At 50.8% G+C, this 26,974-nt stretch overlaps 13 protein-coding genes across 13 annotated transcripts, besides 1 other annotated feature; 7 read left to right on the forward strand and 6 right to left on the reverse strand.

Moving 5' to 3' along the window:
* Positions 1-26,974: part of a sequence feature (contig 1.7 1..773302(-1)) that runs on past both edges of the window.
* ANIA_00532 (uncharacterized protein) lies at positions 747-2,071 on the reverse strand (the record flags this gene model as incomplete). The annotated part of the gene is made up of 2 exons (XM_653044.1): positions 747-766; positions 820-2,071. The coding sequence occupies 2 exons, from the start codon at positions 2,069-2,071 to the stop codon at positions 747-749; spliced, it is 1,272 nt and encodes a 423-aa protein (XP_658136.1).
* ANIA_00531 (uncharacterized protein) lies at positions 2,634-3,120 on the forward strand (the record flags this gene model as incomplete). The annotated part of the gene is made up of 2 exons (XM_653043.1): positions 2,634-2,728; positions 2,796-3,120. 2 exons carry the CDS (start codon positions 2,634-2,636, stop codon positions 3,118-3,120), a joined length of 420 nt encoding a protein of 139 aa, XP_658135.1.
* Positions 3,473-4,892, reverse strand: ANIA_00530 (uncharacterized protein; the record flags this gene model as incomplete). The annotated part of the gene is made up of 3 exons (XM_653042.1): positions 3,473-3,661; positions 3,725-4,332; positions 4,382-4,892. The coding sequence occupies 3 exons, from the start codon at positions 4,890-4,892 to the stop codon at positions 3,473-3,475; spliced, it is 1,308 nt and encodes a 435-aa protein (XP_658134.1).
* On the reverse strand, positions 5,416-6,213 carry ANIA_00529 (uncharacterized protein; the record flags this gene model as incomplete). Its single annotated transcript, XM_653041.1, has 1 exon — positions 5,416-6,213. The coding sequence occupies one exon, from the start codon at positions 6,211-6,213 to the stop codon at positions 5,416-5,418; it is 798 nt and encodes a 265-aa protein (XP_658133.1).
* On the forward strand, positions 6,698-7,984 carry ANIA_00528 (uncharacterized protein; the record flags this gene model as incomplete). Its single annotated transcript, XM_653040.1, has 1 exon — positions 6,698-7,984. The coding sequence occupies one exon, from the start codon at positions 6,698-6,700 to the stop codon at positions 7,982-7,984; it is 1,287 nt and encodes a 428-aa protein (XP_658132.1).
* Positions 8,770-9,096, reverse strand: ANIA_00527 (YciI family protein; the record flags this gene model as incomplete). The annotated part of the gene is made up of 1 exon (XM_653039.1): positions 8,770-9,096. The coding sequence occupies one exon, from the start codon at positions 9,094-9,096 to the stop codon at positions 8,770-8,772; it is 327 nt and encodes a 108-aa protein (XP_658131.1).
* ANIA_00526 (isopenicillin N synthase family dioxygenase) lies at positions 9,757-10,866 on the forward strand (the record flags this gene model as incomplete). Its single annotated transcript, XM_653038.1, has 3 exons — positions 9,757-10,089; positions 10,139-10,436; positions 10,499-10,866. The coding sequence occupies 3 exons, from the start codon at positions 9,757-9,759 to the stop codon at positions 10,864-10,866; spliced, it is 999 nt and encodes a 332-aa protein (XP_658130.1).
* Positions 11,363-12,257, reverse strand: ANIA_00525 (SDR family oxidoreductase; the record flags this gene model as incomplete). Its single annotated transcript, XM_653037.1, has 3 exons — positions 11,363-11,874; positions 11,926-12,174; positions 12,227-12,257. 3 exons carry the CDS (start codon positions 12,255-12,257, stop codon positions 11,363-11,365), a joined length of 792 nt encoding a protein of 263 aa, XP_658129.1.
* ANIA_00524 (uncharacterized protein) lies at positions 12,528-13,545 on the forward strand (the record flags this gene model as incomplete). The annotated part of the gene is made up of 2 exons (XM_653036.1): positions 12,528-12,977; positions 13,039-13,545. The coding sequence occupies 2 exons, from the start codon at positions 12,528-12,530 to the stop codon at positions 13,543-13,545; spliced, it is 957 nt and encodes a 318-aa protein (XP_658128.1).
* ANIA_00523 (protein pkdA) lies at positions 14,577-22,546 on the forward strand (the record flags this gene model as incomplete). The annotated part of the gene is made up of 6 exons (XM_653035.1): positions 14,577-15,224; positions 15,287-20,754; positions 21,059-21,926; positions 21,978-22,354; positions 22,398-22,437; positions 22,517-22,546. The coding sequence occupies 6 exons, from the start codon at positions 14,577-14,579 to the stop codon at positions 22,544-22,546; spliced, it is 7,431 nt and encodes a 2,476-aa protein (XP_658127.1).
* Positions 23,266-23,688, forward strand: ANIA_00522 (uncharacterized protein; the record flags this gene model as incomplete). The annotated part of the gene is made up of 1 exon (XM_653034.1): positions 23,266-23,688. The coding sequence occupies one exon, from the start codon at positions 23,266-23,268 to the stop codon at positions 23,686-23,688; it is 423 nt and encodes a 140-aa protein (XP_658126.1).
* On the reverse strand, positions 24,605-25,438 carry ANIA_00521 (uncharacterized protein; the record flags this gene model as incomplete). The annotated part of the gene is made up of 2 exons (XM_653033.1): positions 24,605-24,753; positions 24,886-25,438. 2 exons carry the CDS (start codon positions 25,436-25,438, stop codon positions 24,605-24,607), a joined length of 702 nt encoding a protein of 233 aa, XP_658125.1.
* ANIA_00520 (uncharacterized protein) lies at positions 25,739-26,876 on the forward strand (the record flags this gene model as incomplete). The annotated part of the gene is made up of 3 exons (XM_653032.1): positions 25,739-26,200; positions 26,277-26,477; positions 26,607-26,876. The coding sequence occupies 3 exons, from the start codon at positions 25,739-25,741 to the stop codon at positions 26,874-26,876; spliced, it is 933 nt and encodes a 310-aa protein (XP_658124.1).

Here is a 26,974-nt window from a genome sequence, read left to right on the forward strand (position 1 = left end):
TATTGTTTAGGGGTGTATTAAAGTTGCAGTTTGAACATGAGAATCCCGATACTAACAATATACTAAGCTATATTTGGGACTCCTAATCTACTGGCTAATCATGGCTTGATAATCATAGTAGAATAGTAGAGCCAGCAAAATGTAGTAACTATAGCATGTTTATCTAACAAGGCTGGTATTAATATATATTTTATTCATGTTAGATGATAGTATCATGAAGAAGTAGTGTGTGAAGCTGGCAAGCTTATTACAGCCAGAACATGCATAGTTAACGTATTTCCCGGGTGATCCGTGGTTCCCGGGTGATCCGTAATTTTCCCATCAAAACCCATGCTTGCTCAACTTTGAAGTCCTGTAAAACAACCAACAGTGATTCAAATCAAATAAACTAAATACCATAACGTTTAGGACAGCTGGTTCTCTTATGCCCCTGAATATTACATTCTGAACATGTTGGTGGAGTACGTTTTGGTATACCTAAAGGTTGGGGCGCACTTCCACCAGAACCCCCCCATCTTGCCTCTATTTCCTTATTTCTCAACGAAATCAGGTCTCTGGCTTCCTGAAATGAAAGACCTTCTGTAGGGGACATCTGGCGTTTAGAACGAGCCTTTTTCTGCCTGTCATTCTCTATAGCTGAGCGGAGATCACAATTTTCCTTTGCTAGTAAGCTGGCATTATAGATCGCCAACTCACACCCTTTCACCAACTCATCTAGGACTTTTTTGGTAGGAGTTGGAGGACTTTTAGACCTTCTCCAAAGTAGCTTTTTAACTGAAGAGCCTTTTCGATGCACATGGCGCACAGTATAAGGCGTACCAAGCTGTGATGAAGGGATTGAAGCACCCCCATGGCTTGGAGGGGGGGTTGGAGTACCCAGGTTGATATTTAATTTTTCAAGTACTGCCTTGGGAGTTGAAGGAAGTATCCCAGTTGCTTTGAATCTGCTTTGAATATTCTCTGCTGTAAAGACTTCCTGATGAGCTGCTGGATAAGCTTTCAAAAAATCTAGCTTGTCAATATAGTTGTATCCCAGGCGCCCTTTCTCCTCAATAAGCTTGCCATACGCCCTTTTTAAAGGTCCGAAACAACCAACATCCAAAGGCTGGAGGAGGTGAGATGAATGGGCAGGCATGCAAAGAGGTATAATATTATTCTCCTTGCATGTACGGTCAAACTCAGGCGTTAGGTGGCTTCCATGTCCATCCAGAATAAGAAGTCGATACCCCCCCCTTGTACGCTCAGTTGTAGCCGGGATAAAGACTTTTTGAAGCCAGCGAAGGCCAATTATATCTGTAGTCCATCCATTGGCACTCATTTCAATCCTCCAATTGCCAGGGATTGTGCCTTCATCAAACCATCCCTCCATATGGACTTTTCCTTTGAAGATAATGGTAGAGGGAATTGGCCACCCCCTAGTATTGATGCATTCAATAGTGGTAACCCATTCCCGATTCCCTGGCTGTATTAGCCATGGTTTACCAGGCATTTCTGCTCTGGAAACCACCTTTATTGTTGCAATAAGACCCATAGCAAACCCAGTTTCATCAAAGTTGTAGATATCCTCATCCTGAATCCCCCACTGATCTCTGGTTTTCTGCAGCTCATCAAACCATTGACCGATAATCCTAGGATCCTCACATAGTGCTCTTTGGCGATTAATCTTTCGCACAAACCTAGTTTTAACCTCCGGGCGCCTCTTGGTGAACTCTGTAACCCAGTTTTTGCCAATAGGTAGAGATAGAGTTGATGTTGCAGCATCCAAGATTATTTGCGCCATTTCTCGTACCTGGGAGGGCCTAGGGGCGGCGCCACGTATATCCAGGGATACTATCCAAGCTATTAAAGCTTCCTCCTGAAGCAGAGATAGCCTGTGGTTCTGGTTGCGGAGTTCTGGTTGAGATAGGTGGCCCTTCATCCGATCACGTAGGGTTGTAGGAGGCACATTATAAATGCGGCTAGCTTCCTGAGCATTGCGAATTTTTCCATTTTTTAAATCGTTTATGGCGCATTTGATCCTACCTTCTTGCTCTATTAATTCCTGGCGCGTTTTACGCGCTTTTCGTGGCATGATAGTTGGTTGAAGATAGAGGGTGGTTGACGCGTTCGAGATTATGGAAAAATTACGGATCACCCGGGAACCACGGATCACCCGGGAAATACGTTATATCACTGATCTTAATCAGCAAATTTGCCTCATGTATCAGGCTAGGTTGGGTTAATCTAGCAATAATTATGCTAATGCGGATAGTAATAAGATGTCCATATTGTATCCGCAGGATTAGCGTTTGCTATCTGATATCCGCGGATATGCCGCAGTCTAATCCCAATGCACATCCTTCTGCCGCATTTCGAGCCTAATACAGTTCTTGACCGATATAGTAAATCCGACACGGAGAAACGTCAGTTCTTGGCGGACTGATTATATCCAACTCCGGCCCGGTGTATTAACCCTTTCTGGATTTACCGACAGGGACTGTCCAATGTACATATAAACCAGAAACAGCGCATCCAATCTCTGGTATCCTAATTCCCAGCAACACGCGATCATTTTCTATCCTACCCTGACACATTCTATCTCTACAAGTCAATTACCCTTCTACTCACATACCCACCTCAACAGCGTACCTAGGATGACCCAGACCACTATCCCACACCCCTCGGACGAGAAGCCCCCATCCTTTGTTTCCGTCAAGCCCTCTGAGTGGGATACAACTGAAAAGAGGGTGTAAGTCCCTCCTTACCATAGCATATCTTGGAGCGTGCATGTACTAACAGTGCCTGTATGGTTCTAGATCCAAAGTCCCCTGTACTGTCCACAGCTCCTCCCAAACTCCGAACCTTGACCATGAATTCAAGCAGCCATACACCCAGGACATAATTCGCATGTTGACTGCTGCTCTCCATGACCTTGCAGATGAGACAAAGTGCATAAAATGCACGGTTGAGAAGTCCTCTGCTCTTCTAACCAGCCATTTATGCGACATCCAAGCCGCGAAGAAGACTGGGCAGTGGTCAAAGGAGGAGAGGAAGGCACTAAAGGCTGAAGTGAAGAGCTCCTTCAAACCTGTGAAGAAAACTGTAAAGGCCTTGTGGAAAGAGGGGAAGCAGCAGAAGTAGACTCACTGTATAAGGGATTCTAGGCTTGGGCACGGAGTTTAGGTTGATATATTGGGATGTAAATATGTTTCTCTTCCATATACAATAAGATTCTAATACTGGCAATTTTGACATTATGGCTGTTATTTAACTTTACTTCACATTTGCAACAGGAAATAAGGAATTTTATTTGATTGAGTCATTTCACAGTTTGGCGCTCAGAGTATTTTACTGGAGCGGAGAAAATTGGCTGGCTCTTCATATATCCATAGGGATATAAACATTCATAATATAATTTAGAATCTAAGCCCTAGCTAGGTACGTTTAGTGACAATTCCAGCGCCATTGGTCCATATTTCAGTCTTTACACCATTCACGCCGTCAATCCGTCAATGACATTTGCAGTATTGATTAGGGACTCTAACCTGGTCCTGTATTCCTGAATCGTCTCATCCACCATCGCTGCGGAATCAAAATGCCAAATCTTGAACGAACGATCCTTGACCTCCTCAAAGCAGGACTCTGCCTTGACCCTCTTGGCAGGATCAGCCCACTCAGGCTGCTGGAATAGGTCGCAGACACGCCGACTGCTATTCACTAGCCACTGCGTTCGCGTCCGACGCACCTTATCGTAAGTCTCAAATGCCGCCCGCAGAGCCTCAGCCTTATTTAAACTGTGTTGGTGAAGCTCCATAGTCAGCTCAGACATGATGGTACAAAGGCACAGCGCATCCTCCACGCCAAAGGATGCGCCAGCCCCGTGATGAGGACTTGACGCGTGCGCCGCATCGCCCACCAGGCAGACTCGGCCCTTGTTATACTGTGGAACAGGGTACTCGAAGAGATCAAAAAGAGCCCACTGGTCGAGTTCTTCCGGGAAGAGATCAACGAGGTTGCGGACAGGGAGAGACCAGTTTGCCAGTGCCTCGGAAACCTCCTTGCGTGACGCGCGTGCGGTGGTGGGTTTGTCCAGGGGCCAGACATTGGGATCTGAGACCACAACGGTGGCTCCGATGGTGTTTGTGTTGACGGGGTAGTGGATGAGGTGGGCGTTGGGGCCGACGTGCATGTGCTGTCTGTGAGTTTTGTATTCGCCTATCGCGTCTTTGACCTTGTCCATGGGGATCAGGGCGCGGTAGGCCACTTTATGTGTGTATTGAGGGTAGGAGGCTGGGTTGTCTGGCCCCAGGAGCAGTTGTCGTGTTCGGGACTTGATCCCGTCAGCAGCAATGACTGATGTCTCCATTAGCCAGAAAATATCAGGGCGAGATAGCATACGTACCAGCATTCGCCTGTGCCCTCGTACCATCAGTAAAGTTCAAAAATACCCTCTCTGACCCATCATCGTCCTCAATGGTATTCAGCCTTTTCTGCAAGTGCACAACCCCGTCCGGAATGACCTTGACAAGGTCATCCAGAAACATATCTCGTCGCACCGTCTCCCACCCCTTGACTCCTGCATCCAGCTTCAGCAGAGGCGTCTGATACATTGGATCATCTTCTTTGCGCTGCCCATATCCGTCGATCCAGCGTAAGTAAGACTTGGGGTCCTGCTGGTCGAGCGAGACGTTGACGGCCCCGCCAGAGCGCAGCGCTTTAACAATGGCCGGGTTAATCTTCTCCATGCAGCGCACTGTGTTGGCTGTGAAGCCGATCCCTGCGCCGATCTCACGGAAGTTGCGCGCTTGCTCGTAGAGGTCTACTTTTATGCCGCGCCGCGTGAGGCCTGCCGCAAGGATGAGGCCAACAATGCCGCCGCCGATGATAGCGATATGAGGGGCTTCGTCTACCATGATTATTGCTCAGCCTGTGCTGTGATATTCAACGACTCGGTGGTGGTATCGTCAAGTAGCAAAGGTATGGTTGAGCGACTATGTTGTATTGGCACACTCTTTATATTATATCTTATGTATAATTACAGTAGAATCACTGTCGGCCCCAGGATGGGCAGTTCTTCAACGAGAAAACGTTCCTGTTCTTTTTTAGTTACTGCAATCGATTCATTGGCTTCTTTAGTGTTTCTTTTCACCGAATCGCCCCCAAGACAGTTTTTGGCTCCACCGTTGGCAACAAGGATATTCCATTTACTAATAACTATCGTTAAGGTAAGTCCGAGGGCACTGTGGGCCGAGATAATCGCTGCCTTCTGCCAGTTCCATTGGATTCAAAGAAGAGACAGCCTCCTAAATGGATTTTTTGGTCCAACTCGATAGAACAATGTTGCAGAATCCATTCTAGTACATACCAAATAACAAATAATAACGTGTCACCTAGTCTATAAAGATCCCCATAGAGCCTTATTAATGCCTACAACGTCTATAGCACCCCCTCCTGTCGCGCCACCGCGATTATCTGCTGAACAATGGGTGTGACGTCTCTAGCTTTGATGGGCACCCGATGGTCTCCGCCCCATTCCAGAAGGATTGTCGAGCGAGGATCACAATATTGATCGTGCAGCTTTCGGTGGAGTTCTATATTGGGGTCGGCCAGTCCGTGGACGTGGATTGTCGGAATCTGCAAGCGGTACGGTGAGCTGTTCACGAAAGGCTCGTATTCTCTCTCCATTCCCGTCGTGCACTTGGATACATCGACAAATCCCGGTGGAATAGGTAAGTCCGGATGAAGCCATCTGAGCGGTCCGCGTCCAGCAAGGAGCACTCCGAATCGATAGACTGGCCGGGCCGCATCATCTCCGGCGCGCCGTCCCAGCTCCTGCTGGTTGGCCAGGATACTGGCGGCGAGATGCGCGCCTTGGCTGAAGCCGAGCAGCCCAACCCACTCTCCCGTCGCCCCTCGACAGTCATCTGTGATCCGGGCTGCTTTCAGGGAGTCCTCGATCTTGCTGACGATGTGGTGTGCGTCAAGAACCGGGTCTTCGTCTCGAACACGCAGCCAGGCTTTAAACGGACCGTAGTCTTTGTAAGCAGCGGTTACGTCGGAGCCTGGTAGTGCAGCAAGAGGCGCCTCTGCGAAGACCAGGCGAAAGTACGGCTGGAGCATGCGAGCGAGGACGCGACACTGCATCCGGAAGATGTTGGCGTTGGTCCCACCCCCGTGCAAGCAGAGGATCCGTGGGAGGTGAAGAGTGACCGAGCGGTCCGCGCCCACTGTCATGTTGGCTTGACTCCGCAGGAAAGTTGGAGAGCTCTCTCTTCGTCGTAGAAGGGTCCTGTATCTGACTCGCCTTACGCGAATGACAGCCGGACCATCGACCCTAAGCCCGTCCGCCAGCATCGTAGTATCGACGGGGTCTTATACAATTCATGAGCCACCAGCATAAGCGTTTCTAAGCATAGTCCAGAATACAGGGACCGGTTGATCTGCATCTGCCAGCTTGACAAGTGGCATAACCTCTCGCTTGTGATTCGCTGCTCCGGAGTTACTTTGCTACTTTTGCTGTCTTTCGGTCTTCAGCCCAATCTGGTTGATTTTCCGACATCTCCGACATCATCCCCGAGTAGCCCCCGAGGTATAAAGAAGTCAAATCAGAGATGTATACACCATCAAACCAGACGTAGGCACCACGCACTGGGATTACCACAGTCTGCAACCATTTATCGTACTCAAGTATCAACTTATCGATCTTGGCGAACTCACGATGAGCGGTCCGGCCGACGAAAAGCCCTCTCCCCCCGAAACAACGCCGCATGCCCCGACAGCTGCACCTGGAGGGCCTCCTCCACCCCCCAACGGCGGTCTACTGGCATGGCTGAACGTACTGGGCAGCTTTATGCTCTATTTTAACACCTGGGGCATCCTCAACACTTTCGGGGCCTACCAGACCTACTACGAATCCGGTAACCTCTTCACGGCCAGTTCGTCCAATATCTCCTGGGTCGGCTCGATCGCGGCCTTTATGCTCCTCTTCGTGGGCCTGTTTGTTGGCCCTATCTACGACAAGGGCTATCTCCGCACCCTCCTCGTCGTCGGCAGCTTTGGGGTTGTGTTTGGCCATATGATGCTGAGTTTGTGCAAGGAGTTCTGGCAGGTTCTGCTTGCACAGGGTTTCGTGGTGGGAATCGGAACCGGCTGCTTGTTCGTTTCCTGTGTTGCGATCATCCCGCAGTACTTCAGTACCAAGATGGGCGCAGCAATGGGCATCGCGGCGTCTGGCTCTGCACTGGGCGGCGTCATCTACCCGATTGTCCTGTACCGCCTCATCAACGAAATCGGGTTCCCCTGGGCTGTCCGTGTGATCGGATTCATTGCGCTGGGAACGTTGCTGATCCCTATATCGCTTATGAAGCTCCGCGTCAAGCCGCCAAGGGTCCGCGCACTGGTCGATGTCACCGCATTCACGGATGTCAGCTATATGGCATTCGTGTTCAGCTCGCTGGTCGCCTACATGGGTCTCTTCGTCATCCTGTTCTACCTATCGTTCTACTCCGAAGCGAACCAGATCACCGATCAATCGCTCGCCTTCTATCTCGTCCCCATCTTCAACGGGGCCTCCGTCTTTGGCCGGACGATCCCCAACAAATTCGCCGACAAGACTGGCCCGTTCAACCTGCTCGTCCCAGCCGCCTTGATTTCAGGTTTGTTGATGCTGTGTATGATGGCCGTGCATTCCAAGGGCGCGGTTATCGTTATGGCGCTATTGTCAGGTTTTATGAGCGGTGCGCTGATTGGCCTTCCACCCGTATGTCTGGCAATGCTGACGGGGGACAAATCGCGACTGGGGACGCGCATCGGAATGGGATATGCGATCATCGCGCTAGGTGTCCTGATCAGCGGGCCCAGTAGCGGCGCGATCCTGAGGAATGGGACCTCGCTCGATTGGCATGCTCTGTGGACGTTCGGAGGGGTACCGACCTGTGTGTCGGCTTTTATGTATGCGGCGATTCGGATGGCTAAGTATGGGCCGGGCCTTATGGTGAAGGCGTGATTTGCATTCTATTAGTAATTTCACGAAGAACAAGAGGCGAATTATCACTGTAAATTAACTGACAGCTGGTGATTTCTCCTTGCTAATGATCTACATCCAGCACCACCTACGACTGGTCATATCAAGTCGTATAACAACCCTTGTATTCGGTTTATCTAGAATTCTTTCAAAACTTTTTGGATGCTATAACTGTACATTCACACCAGCTAGAAGAACAAGACTTTCGATATATTTGTTCATGTAGCCCGTGACATAAGGGATCACTATTGTACTTTGATAGTCTTCAGCGCCTGAATTAGGGCAAAACGCGAAATAACTAACCACATCAGCAGACTCGTTACATTCACACTGTTGGATACATTACGACATCAATGTTGGTGACCCAGGCAGGATGAAAGAATTATGGTGTCAATCAAGTGTTCAACTGGGCTTCGATCCCATTACGAACTGGGGGGGTGGACCGTTTCATCTCTACGAATAATATATATATGTCCATGCCCTGCACTCTGCGCACTTGCCTCATTCGACTATCGCAATGAAACGGTTCTAGAGGTTACTTGATGAAAAGAGAAACTAGGAGTATTTCGAAACTAGTCATCTAATAATACGTACACAGCAAACGCTCGTAAAGACCACTATTAATATTGCTGAAATTCTACGGCGGGGTGCAGCAAACAGAGGCACCTTACATCTCCAGATATCCTAGCTAGATCCGGCATCTCACAGTAACTTGTCCAAACGAAACCACTAGACTCCTCGCTGAAGATAATGTCCAAAAGGTCACATTAAGCAGTCCTGACACCGCACTTGAATGGCTGAACTAGAGCACGCTCCATATCCCACACCCCTGCCTCCACAAACGGATTCTTCGCGATGATATCCCGCACTTCCAGCTCTGTACCGGCTCGCAGCATCAAGACACTGCCTGTGATTTCGAGCGGGTCGTCGGGGTTCTTTGGATGCCGTGAGAGGGTCGGACCCGCGAAGACGACGGTCCTGTCCAAGACGTAGGGTTTAAGGTGCGAGAGGTGCGCCTCACGGGTTTCGGCCCACGCTTCCATGTCGTCTGCATTGATGGGAATCTGGACGAGCCAGTCGTATATTTGGGACATTATGAATCTTATACCGTTTTCTTTTTCCGTTTGTGGGTTCCTGGGTATGCGAGAATCGTGCAGTAGGTTGGGAATGTGATTTTGCTTGTAGCGCATGGTCGTCCGACAACTGCTTTCTTTTATGCTGCTGTCCTTGTTCACTCCGTATGGTTATCCATTCATGCAGGAATAAAGTGCATTGATCAGAGAACAAATCCAATCATTACTGTATATCGTTGGGTGGGGTTACATTTGACTAGATAAGCATGGCGTAGGATCCGGAGTTACCTTTTGATGCCTCTGACAATTTCTCCGAGTCAACGTTCAGACACAAACTTCCAGCCACGTGGATATCAGATAGCATTTATTGCTATAATATTTCATTACAATGATTCGAAGAGATCCACAATTACCGGACTAACTTTCTCAACCTGCTTCTGTAGCCAGATACGTCAGTCGTGGTATAAGCAACGGATAATAGTTCTGGGATGGAAACAACCCGCCATTCGTTCGAAATGAGTGTTGCACTTTGGTGATGACCATTAATAAGTCAAGAAAAAGCTCCTGCTCTTTCTAGATTATACGTGACCTAGCGTGGTATTCAAGCGTGGTATTCAATGGCTTAGTGATCCTTCTGTTGTCCAAACCCAAACTCACTGCGAGACTATATCCCTCCACACAATGGGCAGCATCAATGAGACGCAGACTACCTCTATCCCAACCGTGGACATCGGCCCATTCTTGGACGGCCAGGCCGCGCAGGAAGCGAAAGACGCCGTTGTTGCGGCCATGCGCCATGCCTGCTCCACTTTCGGCTTCTTCTACCTCGTCGGCCATGGAATCCCCGAGGAAGACCGCCTGCAGATTCTAAAATGTACCAAACGGTATTTCGATCTCCCCATGGAGGAGAAAATGGAGACTTGGATTGGGAAGGCCATCGGCCGGTCTTTCCGTGGGTATGAACCGCCAGCTCTCCAGGTGCATCAGGAGGGCCTCCTCCCCGATACGAAGGAGGTAGGTGCTCGTCGACCTGGTAATCAGAACGGGATACTGATCGTAAAAGGGATTTATTCTCGGTCGCGAGACGCCTGCAGATGCGCCGGAGGCTGGCACATTCCACACTGGACCTAACCAGTGGCCCAAGACCCTGCCGGACGAAGAGTTCCGAGTTCCCATAATGAGATACCATGCAAAGATGATCGAAATGGTCAAAGTGATTCTCAAAATACTGGCCCTCGGGCTTCCGGCAGAATGGAATTGTCCATCGGATGTGTTTGATGAGCTGACCATTAATCCATCGGCGCCACTGCGTCTGCTGTACTATGCTCCCCAGCCTGTCAAACATGAGAACCAATTTGGCGGTATGGCTTCAATTAATTTCTTTACACCCGCTGTATGCTGTGAAAACTGATCAGAGATCCAGTGGGTGCCCATACTGACTTTGGCAATGTCTCGGTGCTTCTCCAGGAAGAAGACTCAGAGGGGCTGGAAGTCTTCTATCCGCCAACTCAAACCTGGGTTCCCGTCCCAGCCAAACCACATTCCTATGTGATCAACATGGGGGATATGATGCAGAAATGGACCGCAGGATACTACAGAAGCGCGCTCCACAGGGTCGTCAATAGCAATACAAAACCTCGGTACAGCGCGCCGTTCTTCATGAATGGGAATCTGGATGTCAAGTGCTATGCCCTGGACGGATCTGGAGAAGTAACTACCATTGGAGAACATATTCGCAAGCGGCTGATGGAGACTATCGGCGGCGAAGAGGGGAAGAAACTGGGTCTCTGAAGGGAATGGAATAGGTCCTTAAGACTACGAGTTGGGATCTAACCTAGGATAAGGCTTGCACTAGAACGTAGTTTGACCCTCCTCGGCCTAAAAGAGGATTTCTAGAGCAAGGGATCGTTATCTCTCGCATTTTTCGTTGTTAAACGGAACTAGTCTGTTTCTAATGTACTTTTCTCTAGTCCTGGTAGGCATCATTCTAGTACTGTAGGTGTAAAAGGGGACAAACCGTGGTGAAGATTGTAAGCTGCGCCCATCCACTCATAATTACAAGTCGAGCAAATGAGACGATTGTTGCCTTATAATTCGGTCCACGTCTGAATCCCGGTACTCATTCTCAAGCTTTAAAACGGGGTGCGCCATCAAATATAAAATATATTGCGAGAACCGAAAGGAACACCGAAGACTATGACAGTCTATGAAGTAAACAGATGAGCATATTACCAGCGTTATCGTACCACACAAGCTACAAAATGGATGGTGTTCAACAGGCTACAGATCACCATGGCTGGATAGGTGAACCATATTCTCGCACCACATTCCCAACGTCGGCGTCTCTCTCACCCTCAACTACCCTCCGGATAGTATTGCCTCCGATACTTGGATCCTGCGCACCAAGCTTCTTCAAGAGCTCAGTGCTGCCACCTAGAGAGGTCGCCAATAAGCCGGGAGCGACTGCCCACACTTTCACGCCATCCTTCTTCAATGCCTTTGTCCATTCTACCATCAACATGTTAAGGCCTACCTTTGCGGACCGGTACCCAACAAACGGCAGTTGCTTGGGAAGCCCCGCGGCCGGGATGACATTTTTCGGATCAGTCGTGTCTGATGCAGCTTGCAGTGAGGACAGCCCACTGGTGATGAAGAGCAAGCGGGGATCTTGAGAATTAAGCAGCAATGGGAGAAATGTGGTAGTCATGATATGGGCTCCAGTCACATTGACGTCCCAGGATTTGTTCCATGCCTGGCGGGTTGCCATATCTTTGTCAATGTACGCATCGAAACAAGCGCCTGTCTTCAGTCAGTTAATTTGTAGAGAAGTATCGATCCGGGAGCACACACCGGCGTTATTTATCAGGCAGTCTATTCGGTTGTACTTGGACGCGATATGCTTGAACGCGGCCTCGATTGACTCATCGCTCTCGACATCTACCTGGAACGGCTCCAGTACGTGATGGGCGGATTCGGAAAAAAGTTGCTTGGAAGCCGCCTGGGCTTTCTCTAGATTGCGCCCGCCTAGGAAGATATAATATCGCTGATTCGAGCGCAGCAGCGACTTCACGGTCTCGAAGCCGATGCCCGTGTTGGCGCCTGTGACGGTCAGGTCTCGCTATGGCTCTCATGGAGAGGGCTCGATACTTACCGGTGATGACAACAATCTTTGTCAAGTCCATATTAATTTAGGTGACTTATGTGGTAGTCAATATGTGATTTGAACTCTGTCGGTGTGAAATATATGGCCCCCAAACCCACAGGGGATTAGATGCTTACGCCGCGGCACTTCGCGCAGGGCCAAACGTTAAAAAAAAAAACAAAACAAAAAAAAAAATCAAAACAAAACTCCGGTTGGAATGATTCCAGTTCTCACTGTAAGGCAATAATACATATATCTACAATATCTAAATCGTATTACCGTCCAAGAATAATGTTGTACAATTCCTACCATGAGCGAAATCCTAGTCATCACCTGCCCAAGCGGCAAACAATGCTCCCGCCTCATCCCTCTTCTTTACAAAAAGAGTCGATTTACCTTACGACTGGCAGCGCACTCTGAGTCTTCTGCCCGCAAGCTCAGGGAATGCTACCCCGAGGCCGAGATTGTCCGAACAGATTTGCAGTCTCTTGCCGACTGCCGCAAACTTCTGCAAGGTGCAACCGCCATCAACGCCGTTCTACCCAGTCTGCATTCCCATGAAAAAGAAATCGGGTTCAATCTGGTAGATGCTGCTGTGGCCGAGTCTAGGCGCGAGGGTAATGTTTTCAAACATTTCGTGCTCTCGAGTGTCCTCGGTACACAGCATAGAACCCTCCTGCAGCATGATCTGAAGAGCTACGTCGAGGAGAGGCTCTTTTTGAGTCCCTTAGACTGCTGGACGATTCTCAAGCCAACAAATGTGCGTAAAGTTGAAGGGGCATGCCCATCTGAGCCCACAATCCACTGACAGAGTTGGACAGTTCATGAACGCCTACCCCGTGGCTGCCCTCGCAGAGCAAGAGCACCCGGTCCTGGAAAAGTGGTGGAAACCAGAACACGAGAACAGCGTCATTGCTCTGGAAGACTTGGCCGAGGCATCGACAAAAGTGCTAGACGAAAGGGAGCGCCACTACCTTGCCGAGTATCCGCTCTGCTCTACGATGCCTATATCCGAGGTAGAAATCGTTGGCATCATAGAGAGACGCATCGGGAAGAAGATCGAGCTTAAGACGCCCTCGTTCGAGACTGGCGTGGCCAAGCTGACCAAGGCTCTGTATGGTGGGGACGAAAAGGGCGCCGGCGAGCTTGGGCTCGGTTCTGCAAGCGAGGGAGACCTTCGCGGTGATCTTGTTCGTGATACCCTAACGCATCTGATTCTGTTTTATAATCACCGCGGGCTTAAGGGGAGTCCGAACGTGCTCAGGTGGCTGCTCGGACGAGAACCGACGTCTGTCGAGCAGTGGGTTGACTCTGTTGCTCCGAAGTGAGTCAGCTGTTTCCTGTAATCACGACAGCCTATATTCATAGATAAAGTGTGCAACTCAGAAGAAGAATCAAAATCCTTTCGTTATCCCCTGTGCATCAATCTAAAGGATCTTCTACATGCCTCTGATGGCCGTAGATAAACATTACTGCAAATGCCAAAATTTATCTGCCTCTACACCCTCCAATATGTCATATCAGAGATCAAAACAGTAGTATATGTATTTGTTACATACATATAAAACATCTAAGTTACGTTGACAGTGACAGAGAAGGGTAATTACTTATCCAGCTAGCACAAGTATATACCAACCGGGTGGTCAGGAAGACCAGGAAAGTTGCTGCCAGGACAAATTCTATTTTGGAGACGATCTTGTAACATTCAGAACAGAGTAAGAGAACCACAAGGGAGTTAAGAGCGGATGAATGTGATATGTGGCTTAGTAGGGAAATCTCGCCTCCTGCATGGAGATTAATCAACGGGTGAGAAAAAAATGATACCATCTCCAGGGGTAAAGACGCAATTCCCAGGAAACCTAGAGCAGATCCCACGGGTAAAAAAAACTGATAAGGAGAATAAGCAACATCACAGAGCCTCCCATAAGCCGGACAATCCTTTCTGACATGGCCCCCAAGGTATCAGCACTATCTTCCTGAAGGATTTCAGGCCCCCGCATGGTGGATTCTTTAGGGAGAAACCTTTTGTGAAATAGCCCCTCGTGAATCATTCCCGTGCTGATTGTAAATAAGTTTTTCTACTTGGGTTGATTGGAGAAATCAGTAGACGATCAGTTGGGAAACTCACTTTCCAACGGTTAGCTGCTATCCAACCAATTGAGAGCAAAGGGCAATGTGGGTTTCTCGACCCATTCTGCCACCTATGTAGGGAACGACTCGTTGGAGGACATACAGCTTACTCCAGCGGAATTGTATAAATATCGAATGTGCCGGGGTAGAGATAGCAGTATTGGTATTTAGAGCCCAGTTACACGCAACCCAGATCTGCCACTATCGACCTCTCAGTCAGACTTCAAATATGGCTTCATCGTCCTCATCTACTCAGGCAGAGAACCTTATACTCATATTCGGCCCGCAAGACCCGAACCTCAACGACGCATACCTGCAATCTCTCCGCACGAATCTCCTCGACTCGCCCTTTCTGCAATGGATCGTGCACACGCTAATACAGTTACCACAAGAATGGCAAAGAATTGCACCTACACACACTGAACTAGGGTCATTTCAAGGCCAGAAGTACCTTCAATTATTAAGCGAGTGGATGAGGAAGGGGACACTACCGGGAAACATCTTTCCACTGCCGAACATACTAGTGACGCCGTTGGTGGTGACAACGCACTTGGCTCAGTACACGAAGCTGCTAGAGCAGTTAAACCCTGCCATTGCTACAAATGATATGCTGTCGGGGATAGTCAAACATGACATACAGACAGTAGGTCTTTGCACAGGACTCTTGAGCTCTGCCGCCGTGGCAAGCTCAGCCACGCTGGCGGAACTGGAAAAGCATGGTGCAGCTGCGATTCGGATGGCCATGGCTATCGGGGCGCTGGTGGATGCAGGGGACACAGAGGTCGAGGACGGGGACAAGTGGCAGTCTCTAGCGGTTGGCTGGACCACCCAGAACGGAGACGCTGAACTCGAAGGAATCTCAAAGCAATTCTCGCATGTAAGTCCTGCCCTGTTTGACATATTCCTATACCTTGTGCAGAACTAATACCAATTCACCAGGCCTATGTCTCCGTTATTTCAGAGGCTCGTCTTGCGACACTCACCATGCTTAAGAATGATGCAAATGCAATTCAGAGGGAATTGACAAATGCGGGCTTCATATACACAAAAACCGCTCTACGTGGTCCATTCCACTGCGGGAGCCGCGAGGACCAGGCAGTCTCTCTGATGCGCCTGTTCGACTCCGATCCATCCTTCCAGTTCCCTGGTGCTTCCACACTCGTATTTAGAACGCGAGCCCCTGACGGCGAGGAGTTTCCTTTGGACAGAAGCCTTCATGGTGCGGCTGCTCGAGCCATGTTGACTGACCAGGCAGACTGGCATAAACTCTATACGAAACTCCACGAGTCTACCAACAGCCATCCAGGCATTGTCATTACCTTTGGAAGCCAGCGCTTTATACCTCAATGGTTCCTCCGCAAGCTGGGGCCAAGGCTGGCGCATGTTCTCGACTTAGACGTCGGTTCGGGCCACTGGCCCGCGCCGCTGTATACGCTCCAGGACAGCGGCCAAGACGAGTCTATTGCCGTCGTCGGAATGGCCTGCAACTTTCCAGGCGGCAGTGACCTGGACGAGTTTTGGGATACCGTGTGCGCAGCAAAGTCTCAGTGCACCGAGGTGCCACCAGAGCGCGTGGACTTCGACTACGAAGCATGGCGCGAGAATGATACGCAGCGAAAGTGGTTTGGCAACTTCATTCGTGAGTACGACACCTTCGACCACAAATTCTTCCAGAAAAGCCCCCGGGAAATGATATCGACAGACCCGCAACATCGAATCATGCTTCAGGTAGCCTATCAGGCGGTGCAGCAGTCTGGCTACTTCAATCGGCCGGGGCGTAGCAAGCATGTCGGCTGCTACGTGGGAATTGGGGTGACTGACTACGAGAATAACGTTGCCTGTCACCCGCCAACAGCGTATACGGCTACAGGAAATCTAAAGTCCTTTGCGGCAGGCAAGATCAGTCACTTTTTTGGATGGAGTGGGCCGGGAGTCACTGTCGACACAGCTTGCTCTTCGTCTGCTCTAGCGATCCACCTTGCGTGCAAGGCAATCTTGAGCGGCGAGTGCGATGCCTCTCTTGCCGGGGGTGTCAACGTCATTACTAGCCCCGAATGGTACCAAAATCTGGATGGCGCGTCTTTCCTCAGTCCGACGGGCCAGTGTAAGCCATTTGATGCAGCTGCAGATGGTTACTGCCGTGGAGAAGGCGCTGGTGCTGTATTCCTGAAGAGGCTATCCAGCGCTGTCGAGGATGGTGACCAGATTGTGGGCGTTATTAGGGCGACCTCTGTTAATCAAAATGAGAACTGTTCAGCAATCACGGCTCCAAGCGTTCGATCCCTAGCCAATGTTTTCAATGGCGTCATTCGCAAGGCGCGAGTTGATCCTAAGCAAATCTCTGTTGTGGAGGCCCATGGCACCGGGACGCAAGTCGGGGACCGCGCAGAGTATGACAGTATCCGCACGGTGCTGGGTGGGCCAGGACGAGCCTATCCTCTGTCTCTGGGCTCTGTCAAAGGCCTTATCGGCCATCTTGAATGTGCTTCGGGCATCGCCGCTCTTATTAAAGTGTTGTTGATGGTCCAAAACGGCATAATCCCGCCCCAACCGGGCTTTAGCAAGATTAACCCTAAGCTCGAGGCCTTACCTTCCGACAACATCGAGATCCCGACCAGCCTCAGACCATGGAATCCAGGCTTCCGCGCGGCTCTTTTGAACAATTACGGCGCTTCTGGTTCCAATGCGTCGCTCGTCGTCACACAGGCAGGTGTTCCCCATCTCAACCAAAGCGCTATACCTAAGGGAGCAAGTGCTGGCAGACGTCCATTCTGGCTCTCCGGTACGGACGTTCAGTCCTTGCGGTCATACGCCGCCAAGCTCGTCCAGATGCTGCGGTCCCGAAAGGCAGACGATCCTCGCTTCACGGTCGCTAACCTGTCTTTCCAATTGGCACGCCAGTCCAACCGCAATCTCGGGCAAGCACTGATCTTTAGCTGTGCCTCCGTAGACGAGCTGGAGGCAAAGCTGGCCGACTTTGCTTCTGGAGGAAATACACTGACATCTGTTCCTCGACCAGATTCATCGCGGCCGGTCATTCTATGTTTCGGTGGCCAAAGGTCCAGCTTTGTTGGCCTGGATCGTGAGGCATTTGACAGCTTCAAACTGCTCAAAAGTCATCTGACCCACTGCCACGAAACGAGTCTGGCTCTCGGTCTGGGAGGTATACTTCCTGCAATTTTTGACAGAACTCCCAGAAGCAGTATTGTCGAGTTGCAGCTCATGCAGTTCGCGCTGCAGTACTCGTGTGCAAAGACCTGGATCGACAGCGGCATACATGTTGCTGCACTGGTGGGCCACAGTTTTGGCGAGCTCACAGCCATGTGCGTGTCAGGCACGCTGTCTCTCCAAGACACCTTGAGGATGATTGCCGGCCGCGCGCGCATCATCGAGGAGAAATGGGGGCCAGACAGGGGCTCTATGATGGCCGTTGACGGCGAGCTCGAACTTGTGCAGAGATTACTGCATAACGCCCATGAGGCCAGTCCCAATGAGCCGGCCGTTAACATTGCCTGTTTCAACGGCCCTCGTCTATTTACCCTAGCTGGCACGACAAAAGCAATGAGGGTTGTCCGCGAGGTACTGTCCAAGGACAACAGGTTGTCATCAATCAAGGTAAAGTCGCTGGAAACCTCGCATGCCTTCCACTCGACTCTAGTCGAGCCGCTTATACCAGATCTTGAGGAGCTTGGGGAGGAGTCGATCTTCCGCAAACCAGTGGTTGTCCATGAGAGGGCCACCCAGAACAGTGTCGCCGGTCCACCACCTTTCAGCATCTTTGCCTCGCACATGAGGGACCCCGTCTACTTTGACAGAGCGGTGCAGCGGCTGGCAAACAGATATCCATCGAGCATCTGGCTGGAAGCCGGCTCCGGCTCGGGAGTCACGAACCTCGCAAGCAGAGCAGCAGGATCTCGGGCCATGGCTTTTCAATCGATCAATATCACAAGCTCTAGTGCTGTTCAGAACGTGGCAGATGCGACGCTGAACCTGTGGAAGGAAGGGCTGCAAGTGATGTTCTGGGAACATGTCCGCCCATCCCCGAAATTCCCTTTATTACTCCTCCCCCCGTACCAATTTGCCAAGTCAAGACACTGGTTGGAACGCAGAAAGCTCAAGACCAAGGTCTTCGTGCCCGCATCTCCTGTTCAGGAGGCACAAAAGGGTCTCTGGACGTTCGTGGGCTATCAGGACTCTGACAGATGCCAGGCAAGGTTCCAAATCCACATCACGTCGGATGAATTCCAAAATTATGTTAGCGCCCATGTTATTGCGCAAACGGCGCCGATTTGTCCCAGTATGTTCCAGCAGGTTATTGCTAGGGATGCGTTGGCAACCCTGGTGGACGGGGATATGATTCCTGAGCTAGAGGGTATGGAGAACGACACCCCACTGTGTCTGGATGGGTCAAAATCAGTTTGGCTTGTTGCGGAGAGGCCCAGTGACAGATCATCTGCCTGGGACTTCCGCATCACCAGCAGTGACTCTGGAAATACCACTCAGCACGTTTCAGGCCGAATCACGTTCCAGACCCCGAAGCAGTCCATGCAAGCCTTTGCCGCGTACGAGCGTTTGGTGGATCACCGCCGTGCCCTTGCCCTGCTCAATGGGCAGGAAGCCGAACAGACCATCCAGGGCAGTCGCAACATCTACAAATTGTTTTCGAATGTGGTGAATTACAAAGAAGATGGCTACCGTGGGTTGCAGAAACTGGCAGCCACGAGCAACGAGTCGGCTGGGCGCATCATCAAGCAAGACTCCAGCAAGAGTATTCTGGGCGTGGGCCTTGGAGACACTTTCTGTCAAGTTGCAGGTATTTTCTTGAACTGCATGACCGACTGTGACGAGGGCAAGATGTACTTGTCCAACCGTGTTGAACGATGGATTAGGTCGCCAACAGTGCCACTCGACTTGCGGCCGGAGCAGTGGGAGGTGTATGCACGACACCATCAGCCTTCACCCAAAGAATATGTCAGTGATATTTTTGTGTTTGATGCCACCAACGGAAAACTGGTCTGGGTCATATTGGGCCTTCACTTTGTCGAGGTGTCCATCGCTGGCATGTCGCGATTTTTGACACGCCTGTCTGGGGGCCAGTTGGAACCGCAAGAGAAATGCCTAGCCACGGTTGAATTCAAGGAAGTACCTGAGCCAGTATTTACAAAGGACGTCAGTAAGAACGAAAAAGACGCCAAAGCACCTAGCAAAAAGAAGGAAAGCACCAGCAAGTCCCCAGGCCACGATATTCTGGCGCGTGTGCGAACCCTATTTTGTAACCTGCTGGGTCTCGAGCCCGTCGAAATCCAGCCTGGCGCGGATCTCGTCGAGCTTGGAATCGATTCGCTATTAGCCATGGAGGTCGCCCGAGAAGTTGAGAAGGAGTTTAGCATCAAGTTTGAGCTGGACGAGCTCATGGACATGACCGACGTCCATAGCCTGGTGAAGTGTATCGGAGCAAACATGATGGCGTCCGACACGTCACGAACAGGAGACGACAGCAGCGACGATCTTGAGACGGCTTCAGCGGAAAGCGAGACATCCAGTGGCATCAATAATGAGGACTCGCACAACATTGACCGACAACAGATTCCTGCCAGCTCCATTGTAGACAGCTTTACTGAGACCAAACTTTTGACAGATCGGTTCATTGAGGCCAACAAGCTATCCGGTTACTCGAACAACGTTCAACCAAGACTGACTGAGCTGGTGATTGTCCATACCCTCGACGCGTTTGACCAGATGGGATGTTCGATCCGTGCTGCGCAACCCGGCCAGACTGTCCGGCGCATCTCTCACCTGCCAAAGCACAACCAAGTCGTTGCTGTCTTGTACGGGTTGCTGGAAAAGGCCAGCCTTGTGGATGTAGATGGCCCACGCATGACGCGAACCGCTGTACCAGTGCCATCCAAGTCCGCTGAGCAGATCCTCCAGGAACTTCTGCGCCAGTATCCGGAGCATGCCTATGACCACAAACTCACAAGCCTGACTGGGTGCAAGCTGGCCGACTGCTTAACCGGGAAGACTGAAGCCATTCAACTGCTCTTCGGTACCCCCGAGGGCCGCGATCTCGCAGCCGGCATGTACGGCAAGTCCCCGATCAACGTGGCCTGGCTTCGCCAGCTGCAGCATTTCTGGGAGCATTTTCTTGCGCAGCTACCGCAGCACCGAACAGAGCCCATCAACATTCTCGAGATGGGTGCCGGGACAGGCGGAACAACAGCTGCCCTTGTGCCGCTCCTCTCACGCTCGCGCATCCCCGTCCGCTATACCGCGACAGACATCTCACCTTCACTGGTAGCTGGGCTCCGCAAACGATTCAAGGATCACACCTGGATGCGCTTCGAGGTTGTTGACTGCGAGAAGACCCCTTCAAGCCATCTATTTGAAAGCCAGCATGTCGTTCTGGCGTACACGCGACGCATAAAGGGCGGTGACAACCAAGAACATCCACCGCATGCTCCGTCCCGACGGCTTCCTCATCATGCTGGAGATGACTGAGGCGGTGCCGTGGGTGGATTCCGTCTTCGGTCTGGTGGAGGGGTGGTGGCTCTTCAATGACGGTCGTTCGCATGCCCTCGCCCAGCCAGATGTCTGGGACAAGACCTTGCGTGCAAATGAATACGGCCATGTCGACTGGACCGATGGCCACCTGCCTGAGAATTCCATCCAACGCATAATCATCGCGTTGGCGTCTTCTCAGGGCCAGGATAGGGTAGCTATAATCCCCCCAGCTCCTTCGAAGATGTCCACGGCTGACATTGCTTCTCGTCAAGCTATAATCGACACTCTCGTCGAGAAACACACAAGCCACTTTTCCGCTCCCACATGCCTCCCGCCCAACCAGGTCATCGATGGCTCCCCTCACTGCGTGCTGGTTACAGGTGCCACGGGCAGTCTAGGCTCGCATCTGGTGGCCCACCTCGTTAAGCAATCGAGCGTCACCAAAGTCGTCTGTCTAAACAGAGTGAGTGGTTCAGACGCAACTTCTCGTCAGCTTGACGCTTTCCAATCGAAAGGCCTCATATTGGATTCGGAATCATTATCGAAGCTGGAGGTTATCGAAACAGACTCCTCAGCACCGAGTCTCGGCCTCGTCCCCGAGAGATACCAACACCTCGTCAACACCGTCACGGACGTCGTTCACAACGCCTGGGCAATGAGCATGACGCGCCCGGTGCGTGGCTTCGAGCCCCAATTCAAAACGATGCGAAATCTTATCGACCTCTGCCGCGATTGCGCTAATCGGCGGCATTCAGACACCGGGAAAGTCGGGTTCCAGTTCGTCTCTTCCGTCTCCGTCGTAGGCTGTCACCCATTTATTACGAAGAAGGCTATCGTTCCTGAACAGCCAGTCAATGCGGAATCAGCCCTGCCGATGGGGTATGCTGATGCGAAGCTCGTCTGTGAGCATATATTGGACGAGACGCTGCATATGCACCCTGATATCTTCCGTACGATGTCAGTCAGAGTGGGCCAGATATCTGGCTCCAAGATTAATGGCTACTGGAATCCGGTCGAACACTTGGTGCACCTGATCAAATCATCCAAAACTCTGAATGTCCTCCCCGATCTTGAAGGGGTATGTCTTCCTCCCGCAAAGCTATTTGGTATACCTTGCTAACACGCTCAGGTCCTGTCATGGTGTCCCGTCGACGACGTCGCGGCCGCCTTAGGTGATCTTCTGTTGACAAATAAGCCGGCATACTCTGTTTACCATATCGAAAACCCTGTGCGACAGCCATGGCCTGATATGCTCACAATCCTCGCAGACGCGCTTGATATTCCACGGACAAACGCCGTTCCGTTCAAGGAATGGCTTCGTAGAGTTCGGCATTTTCCTCCCAGCTTGGGATTTTCAGAGAATCCAGCAGCGAGGCTGGCGGACTTTTTCGAGACGGACTTTCTGCGCATGTCGTGTGGTGGTATGATTCTGGATACAACACGTAGCAGGGAGCATTCGGCGACTTTAAGAAGTTTGGGTCCCATTGACCAAGACTTGGTCATGAAGTATGTTGGGGCGTGGAAAGCGTCTGGCTTCTTGTGATACTAGGATAACCTTCAAGCGTATTTATGCAATATTCGCGAAGTCTGTGAGTCACTTGACGTATCCTCTTTGCGTTTTTGACCGCGTCAAATACCTTATAATTCGGCTACCAACCATGCCTCCAGAGTGAGGTCAAAATCAAGAAATCTAGCTAAGCAGAAGGGTAAGATCCTATTAGAAATTTCAGCATGTTGCCCAAATTACTAAGCTGCGTGTTTTTACTGTTGTGGAATAAGCGTGTGCTCAGGTGAGAGATGTGATGATTCTATCTTTAGCTGTTATGATCTTGTTACGCTGTTAATAAGTCATATTTCGGAACATAAGATAGCTGTTATGATTCGGCTACCTGGTGCCCCTGCGCATACGAAGTAACCAGTGTACTGCCGTACTAGACGACGTTGTTTCGCTGGCACACGAAATCAATCGCCACTCTAGATATTTAGGAGAGTGAAAAACGAGCTCAAAAATGATTGATTGTCCGATATAGGCACAAAATACCATATACTATTGCTGATGCGGTAACTAAAGTCCAGTAAGGCCAAGTTCGGTGCCATTCTTGAGAACCACAGGGTTAATAGAGTACATGACACTAACCATGCGTGCCCACTTGTCCTTGAGATGTGACTGTGCGCCTAGTGGGTGGGGGAGGGGGTGTACGAATATCCGCTGCAGGCAGCCGCAGCAAGGGCTTGGACTATATTCCATTACTCTCCTTGTTGTGCGGCACCGATATCACCGCCTGCGTTGCGGGCAATTACGAGCTTGTCCAGCTTCTCCTTGAGCGGGGGCAGAAGTCAACGTGACGGGCGGGTTCTGCATAAAAGCCCTCTATGCTGCTGCGCTGCGGGGAAATAAGCATACCTGTAAGCCCTTGATGAAGCAAGGCGCCGTGTGGAGTCTCGTCAATCAGAGCCTGTCGCATTTCGCCCCAAGCGTGCTTAACTATGCCGACGAGATACTGCGGGAGGTCCACGAGGACCAACAGAACGGCTGGCCAGACAATGAGACTGATGAAAGTGACGAAAATGAAGAAGACGGTGTGGATGAGAATGAGGGCGAGAGTGAAGAGAGTGAGGCGGAAGACTCTGAAAGTGACAGTGAATATGTTTACCTCAGCATTGAGTTTATTCATTTCTTCCACGAGCCTTACTGTCGAGTCGGTATCCGGGCTACCCATTCGGATGAGACTGACAATGGCGAGTCTTTGTTGGATGACTTGATGGAGTCGAAGCTTACAGACCGGAGTGCTTTGGAGTGGCTGCAGGTCCAATGCGGCAAGGCTGGAGACATTGCCTAAGATCCCTGTAGAATAGAGTAGACAATAAGAGATCCTCTCATGTGCAGACGAGCTCCAGTAACCCAGATTGCAGTCATACTAGTTGCCAAGGCTGCATCTCCAGTAACCAGCCCTCATTCCGCTCTCCAACCGTCCAACTCTTCAACCCCGCCGTTCCTTCCAGTCTTCGCAGATCACTTACTGGGTATTGGCAGTACCATACTCACGGCCGGTTGCTCGAGCTCTTCAAAGAGAGGACTACCATCACCCGCCCCGCAGAGACCAGGTCCTTGTCAAGATATCCCATACTGTTCAGAGTCGACTGTATGTTTCAATTATCTTGTACCGGGGTTGCCTGCTGATGACTTAGTACAGTCGAGACCTTCTCGGATGCGGCATGTAGGCCAGGTCGTGGAGCTGGGAGGGAGTGTCGCCCCTCTCGCAACGGGTAAGGCGTGCAGCTGTGGGGACGCCTGGGGCAGCAACTGGCGAGGTGCCTAGTCTGTTTAATGGAGCAGTTACCTTACAAGTGAGGTGCAGAGAGGAAGATAGGTCAGGGCAAACAGAATGAATTGCTTGGAGACCTAGGTTGCTAGTAATCTTAATAACTCTATATGTGGTCTGCCATCAGGTTACTGCTGGTTGGGCACTGGCAGGGTAGTTGCCCTTATCAGGTTGTTGATGCTTGGTGTGTTAATTATCTGGTTTGGGGTTAATGCCTGACAGGTTAGGTTTCTTTTATTATAATTATCCTCCCCTCTTAGCAGCAAACCCTCCCAGTTTATGCTATCTATCTTGGATAACACAATCATTTACAGCAGTTTAAATAATAGGATTGTAATAGGGTTTCAGGCTTGAATAGAGGCTTTAATAGAGACTTTAACAAGAAGATTTCTGTCTTTGGTTTAGGACTGGCACGTGGTTGTTTATATTAACCCTATGGGCCCTGTAGAATCTCTATTTGACTATGATCACAAGCATTGATAAAACGGTCAGAAGGGATGGCGCGTTCACCCGTAATGCGCGCGAGTCTGCCGGGTTCCCCGGGTTGACTGCCACCGCAGTGATCTTGCCAAGGGAATGGTCCTGTGCAACGCAATTTGCCGTGTCAGCAGGTATTAGGCGATAGTATAATGGGGGACAAAGGCGCATACAGCCTCCAAGCGGCGCTTCAGAGAGTACATCCACATTACAGTCGCCAGTTTCGACGACGCGTACCGCTGGAACCCGCGGCCCATGTGCTCTGGCTTTGGCTCAGGCCGAGCTGGCAGCTCACCAGAGCATCCAAACCGTTCGCCTTCCGAATGACAGGGGGATACTTTTCCAGGCTGTTTTTCCCAGTCCAGTGGGCATCACTGATGAACAGGACGATACAGCAGCCCGAGACAGAATCGAAATGACCGAGCAGGCGGAGAACGAGTGCGGCATGAGCAATATGATTTACCTGGAAGGTTTTCTCATACCCGTCACCTGTCAGTTCGGGAGCGGTGCGGAGATTCCAGTGGTAAGCGTTGCAGATGATGCTGGTCAGCGGTGGAATTTTGCCAACTTGAACATCTGTCGCGACGGCATTAGCAAAGGCGTGGACGGCAGAAAAGTCTTCGAGGTCCAGCTTTTTAACGTACACTCTGCTATTGCTGGTGGGCTGGTTGATTGTCTGGGGGTTGCGCTGTGTCAGGATTATGGTGTGCTCTGGGTACTTTGCGAGGAGCTGGGTGGCAGGGACAGCGAGAGAATCGTTTCCGCCAGTGATAATAATTGTGCCAGGCATAGTGAGTGCCTGAAAGTGAAAGAAAGAAAGGAAATGCAGAAGCGAGGAGGGGGGAGAGGTGCAGGGTTGGGGGTGAAGAAGAAAGGACGGGAGCAGAGGTTGGAGGGCTGAGCTGACATCCATGTTGTCACACAAGCTCTACGGCAAACATACCGCAGATGACTGAAAATAGTACACAATACAGGGTGGAGAGATGGGAACGTAGATGACAGGGTGCAAGGATATACCCATACCTTGTGGCGCTAAGTTGTATTATAAAAATAAAGAGTGCTTGCTAGGCGACTGGGATCAGCAGTCAACATGGCCTCCCTATCTTTGAACCAATTGCGAGCCACCCAGCGCCTCTGCCTCCATCTCAATAAAGACTATCCCGACTTCACGTTCCTCCAGACAACTCCCCAGTATCACATACTTTCTATGGAGAACTGGTCCAAAACTGCCTGGGCTAACCCGACATGCATCGTCAGGCCTGCCAACACTTCGGTCCTGCAAGACACTGTTCGTCTTCTATCGTCCCATTATGTTCCTTTTGCGGTCAGGTCTGGCGACCACATGCCACCGCCGTTGGGAGCCAACATTAACGCGGGGGTCTTGATCAGCCTCTCCAGCCTGGATGAAAAGAATTATGACCCCGAGCGGGACGTTATAGAGGTGGGGGGCGGGCTCAAATGGAGAGATGTCTATTCCTACCTTGACGAGTACAAGGTTACCGTAGTGGGGGGAAGAGTACTTGAGTCGGAGTGGGGGTTCTTATACTCGGAGGTAAGTCCCCGAAAAAATTCACATACTGTACAAAACCATGAAACTGGCGTGCATGGCCTGGCCTGCGACAGTGCAGCAAATTTCCAAGTCGTCGTTGCCAACGGTTCCTTGGTCAACTCCAACAGATCATCCCATCAAGACCTCTTCTGTGCCCTCAAAGGCGGGGCCAATAACTTCGGTGCGTATCTCCAAACAAATCAGGCTCCCCGGTCTTAACTATCTCCAGGCATCGTCGCGGCATTTACTCTGTACACCTACCCCATCCACCTTATTTGAGGTGTGTAAGAGAGACGTGTCCAGGCAAGCATACTCCTAACTGGTCCAAAAAGGTCACTATGATCAGACCCCACAGCCTGATCTCTGGATCGCACCTATATAGCTAGCCCGCGTTACAGGATGGCGTTAGAACATGCTTGGGCACTTGCCTCGTCTTCTCACCGCGGCTTATGAGTTTCAACAGTCCGACGCAGCGGAGGGACATGCAAAATTTATGCTCCAGGCATTTATAGCAGGCGGGACGATCAGCGCCGTCATGAACATGATCTATATTCAGCCCGAGCCCAACCCATCTGCCTTTGCGCCGTTCGCATCAATTTCCACCGTCGACGACTTAACCCGGATCCAGACATTGACGAAAATGATGAGTGGGCAGATGGTGCCTGACAACCATCGGTAAGGCGTACTTCACCGACAGTGAGAGTCCAGATAACTCGACTAACACTGTCATTGCCAGCTGGGACTGGGCCGCCACAAGCTCGACCCCAAGCCTTTCCC

The sequence above is a fragment of the Aspergillus nidulans genome, chromosome VIII (assembly GCF_000011425.1).
Source record: "Aspergillus nidulans FGSC A4 chromosome VIII".
In the NCBI taxonomy this organism is placed as follows: Eukaryota; Fungi; Ascomycota; class Eurotiomycetes; order Eurotiales; family Aspergillaceae; genus Aspergillus; species Aspergillus nidulans.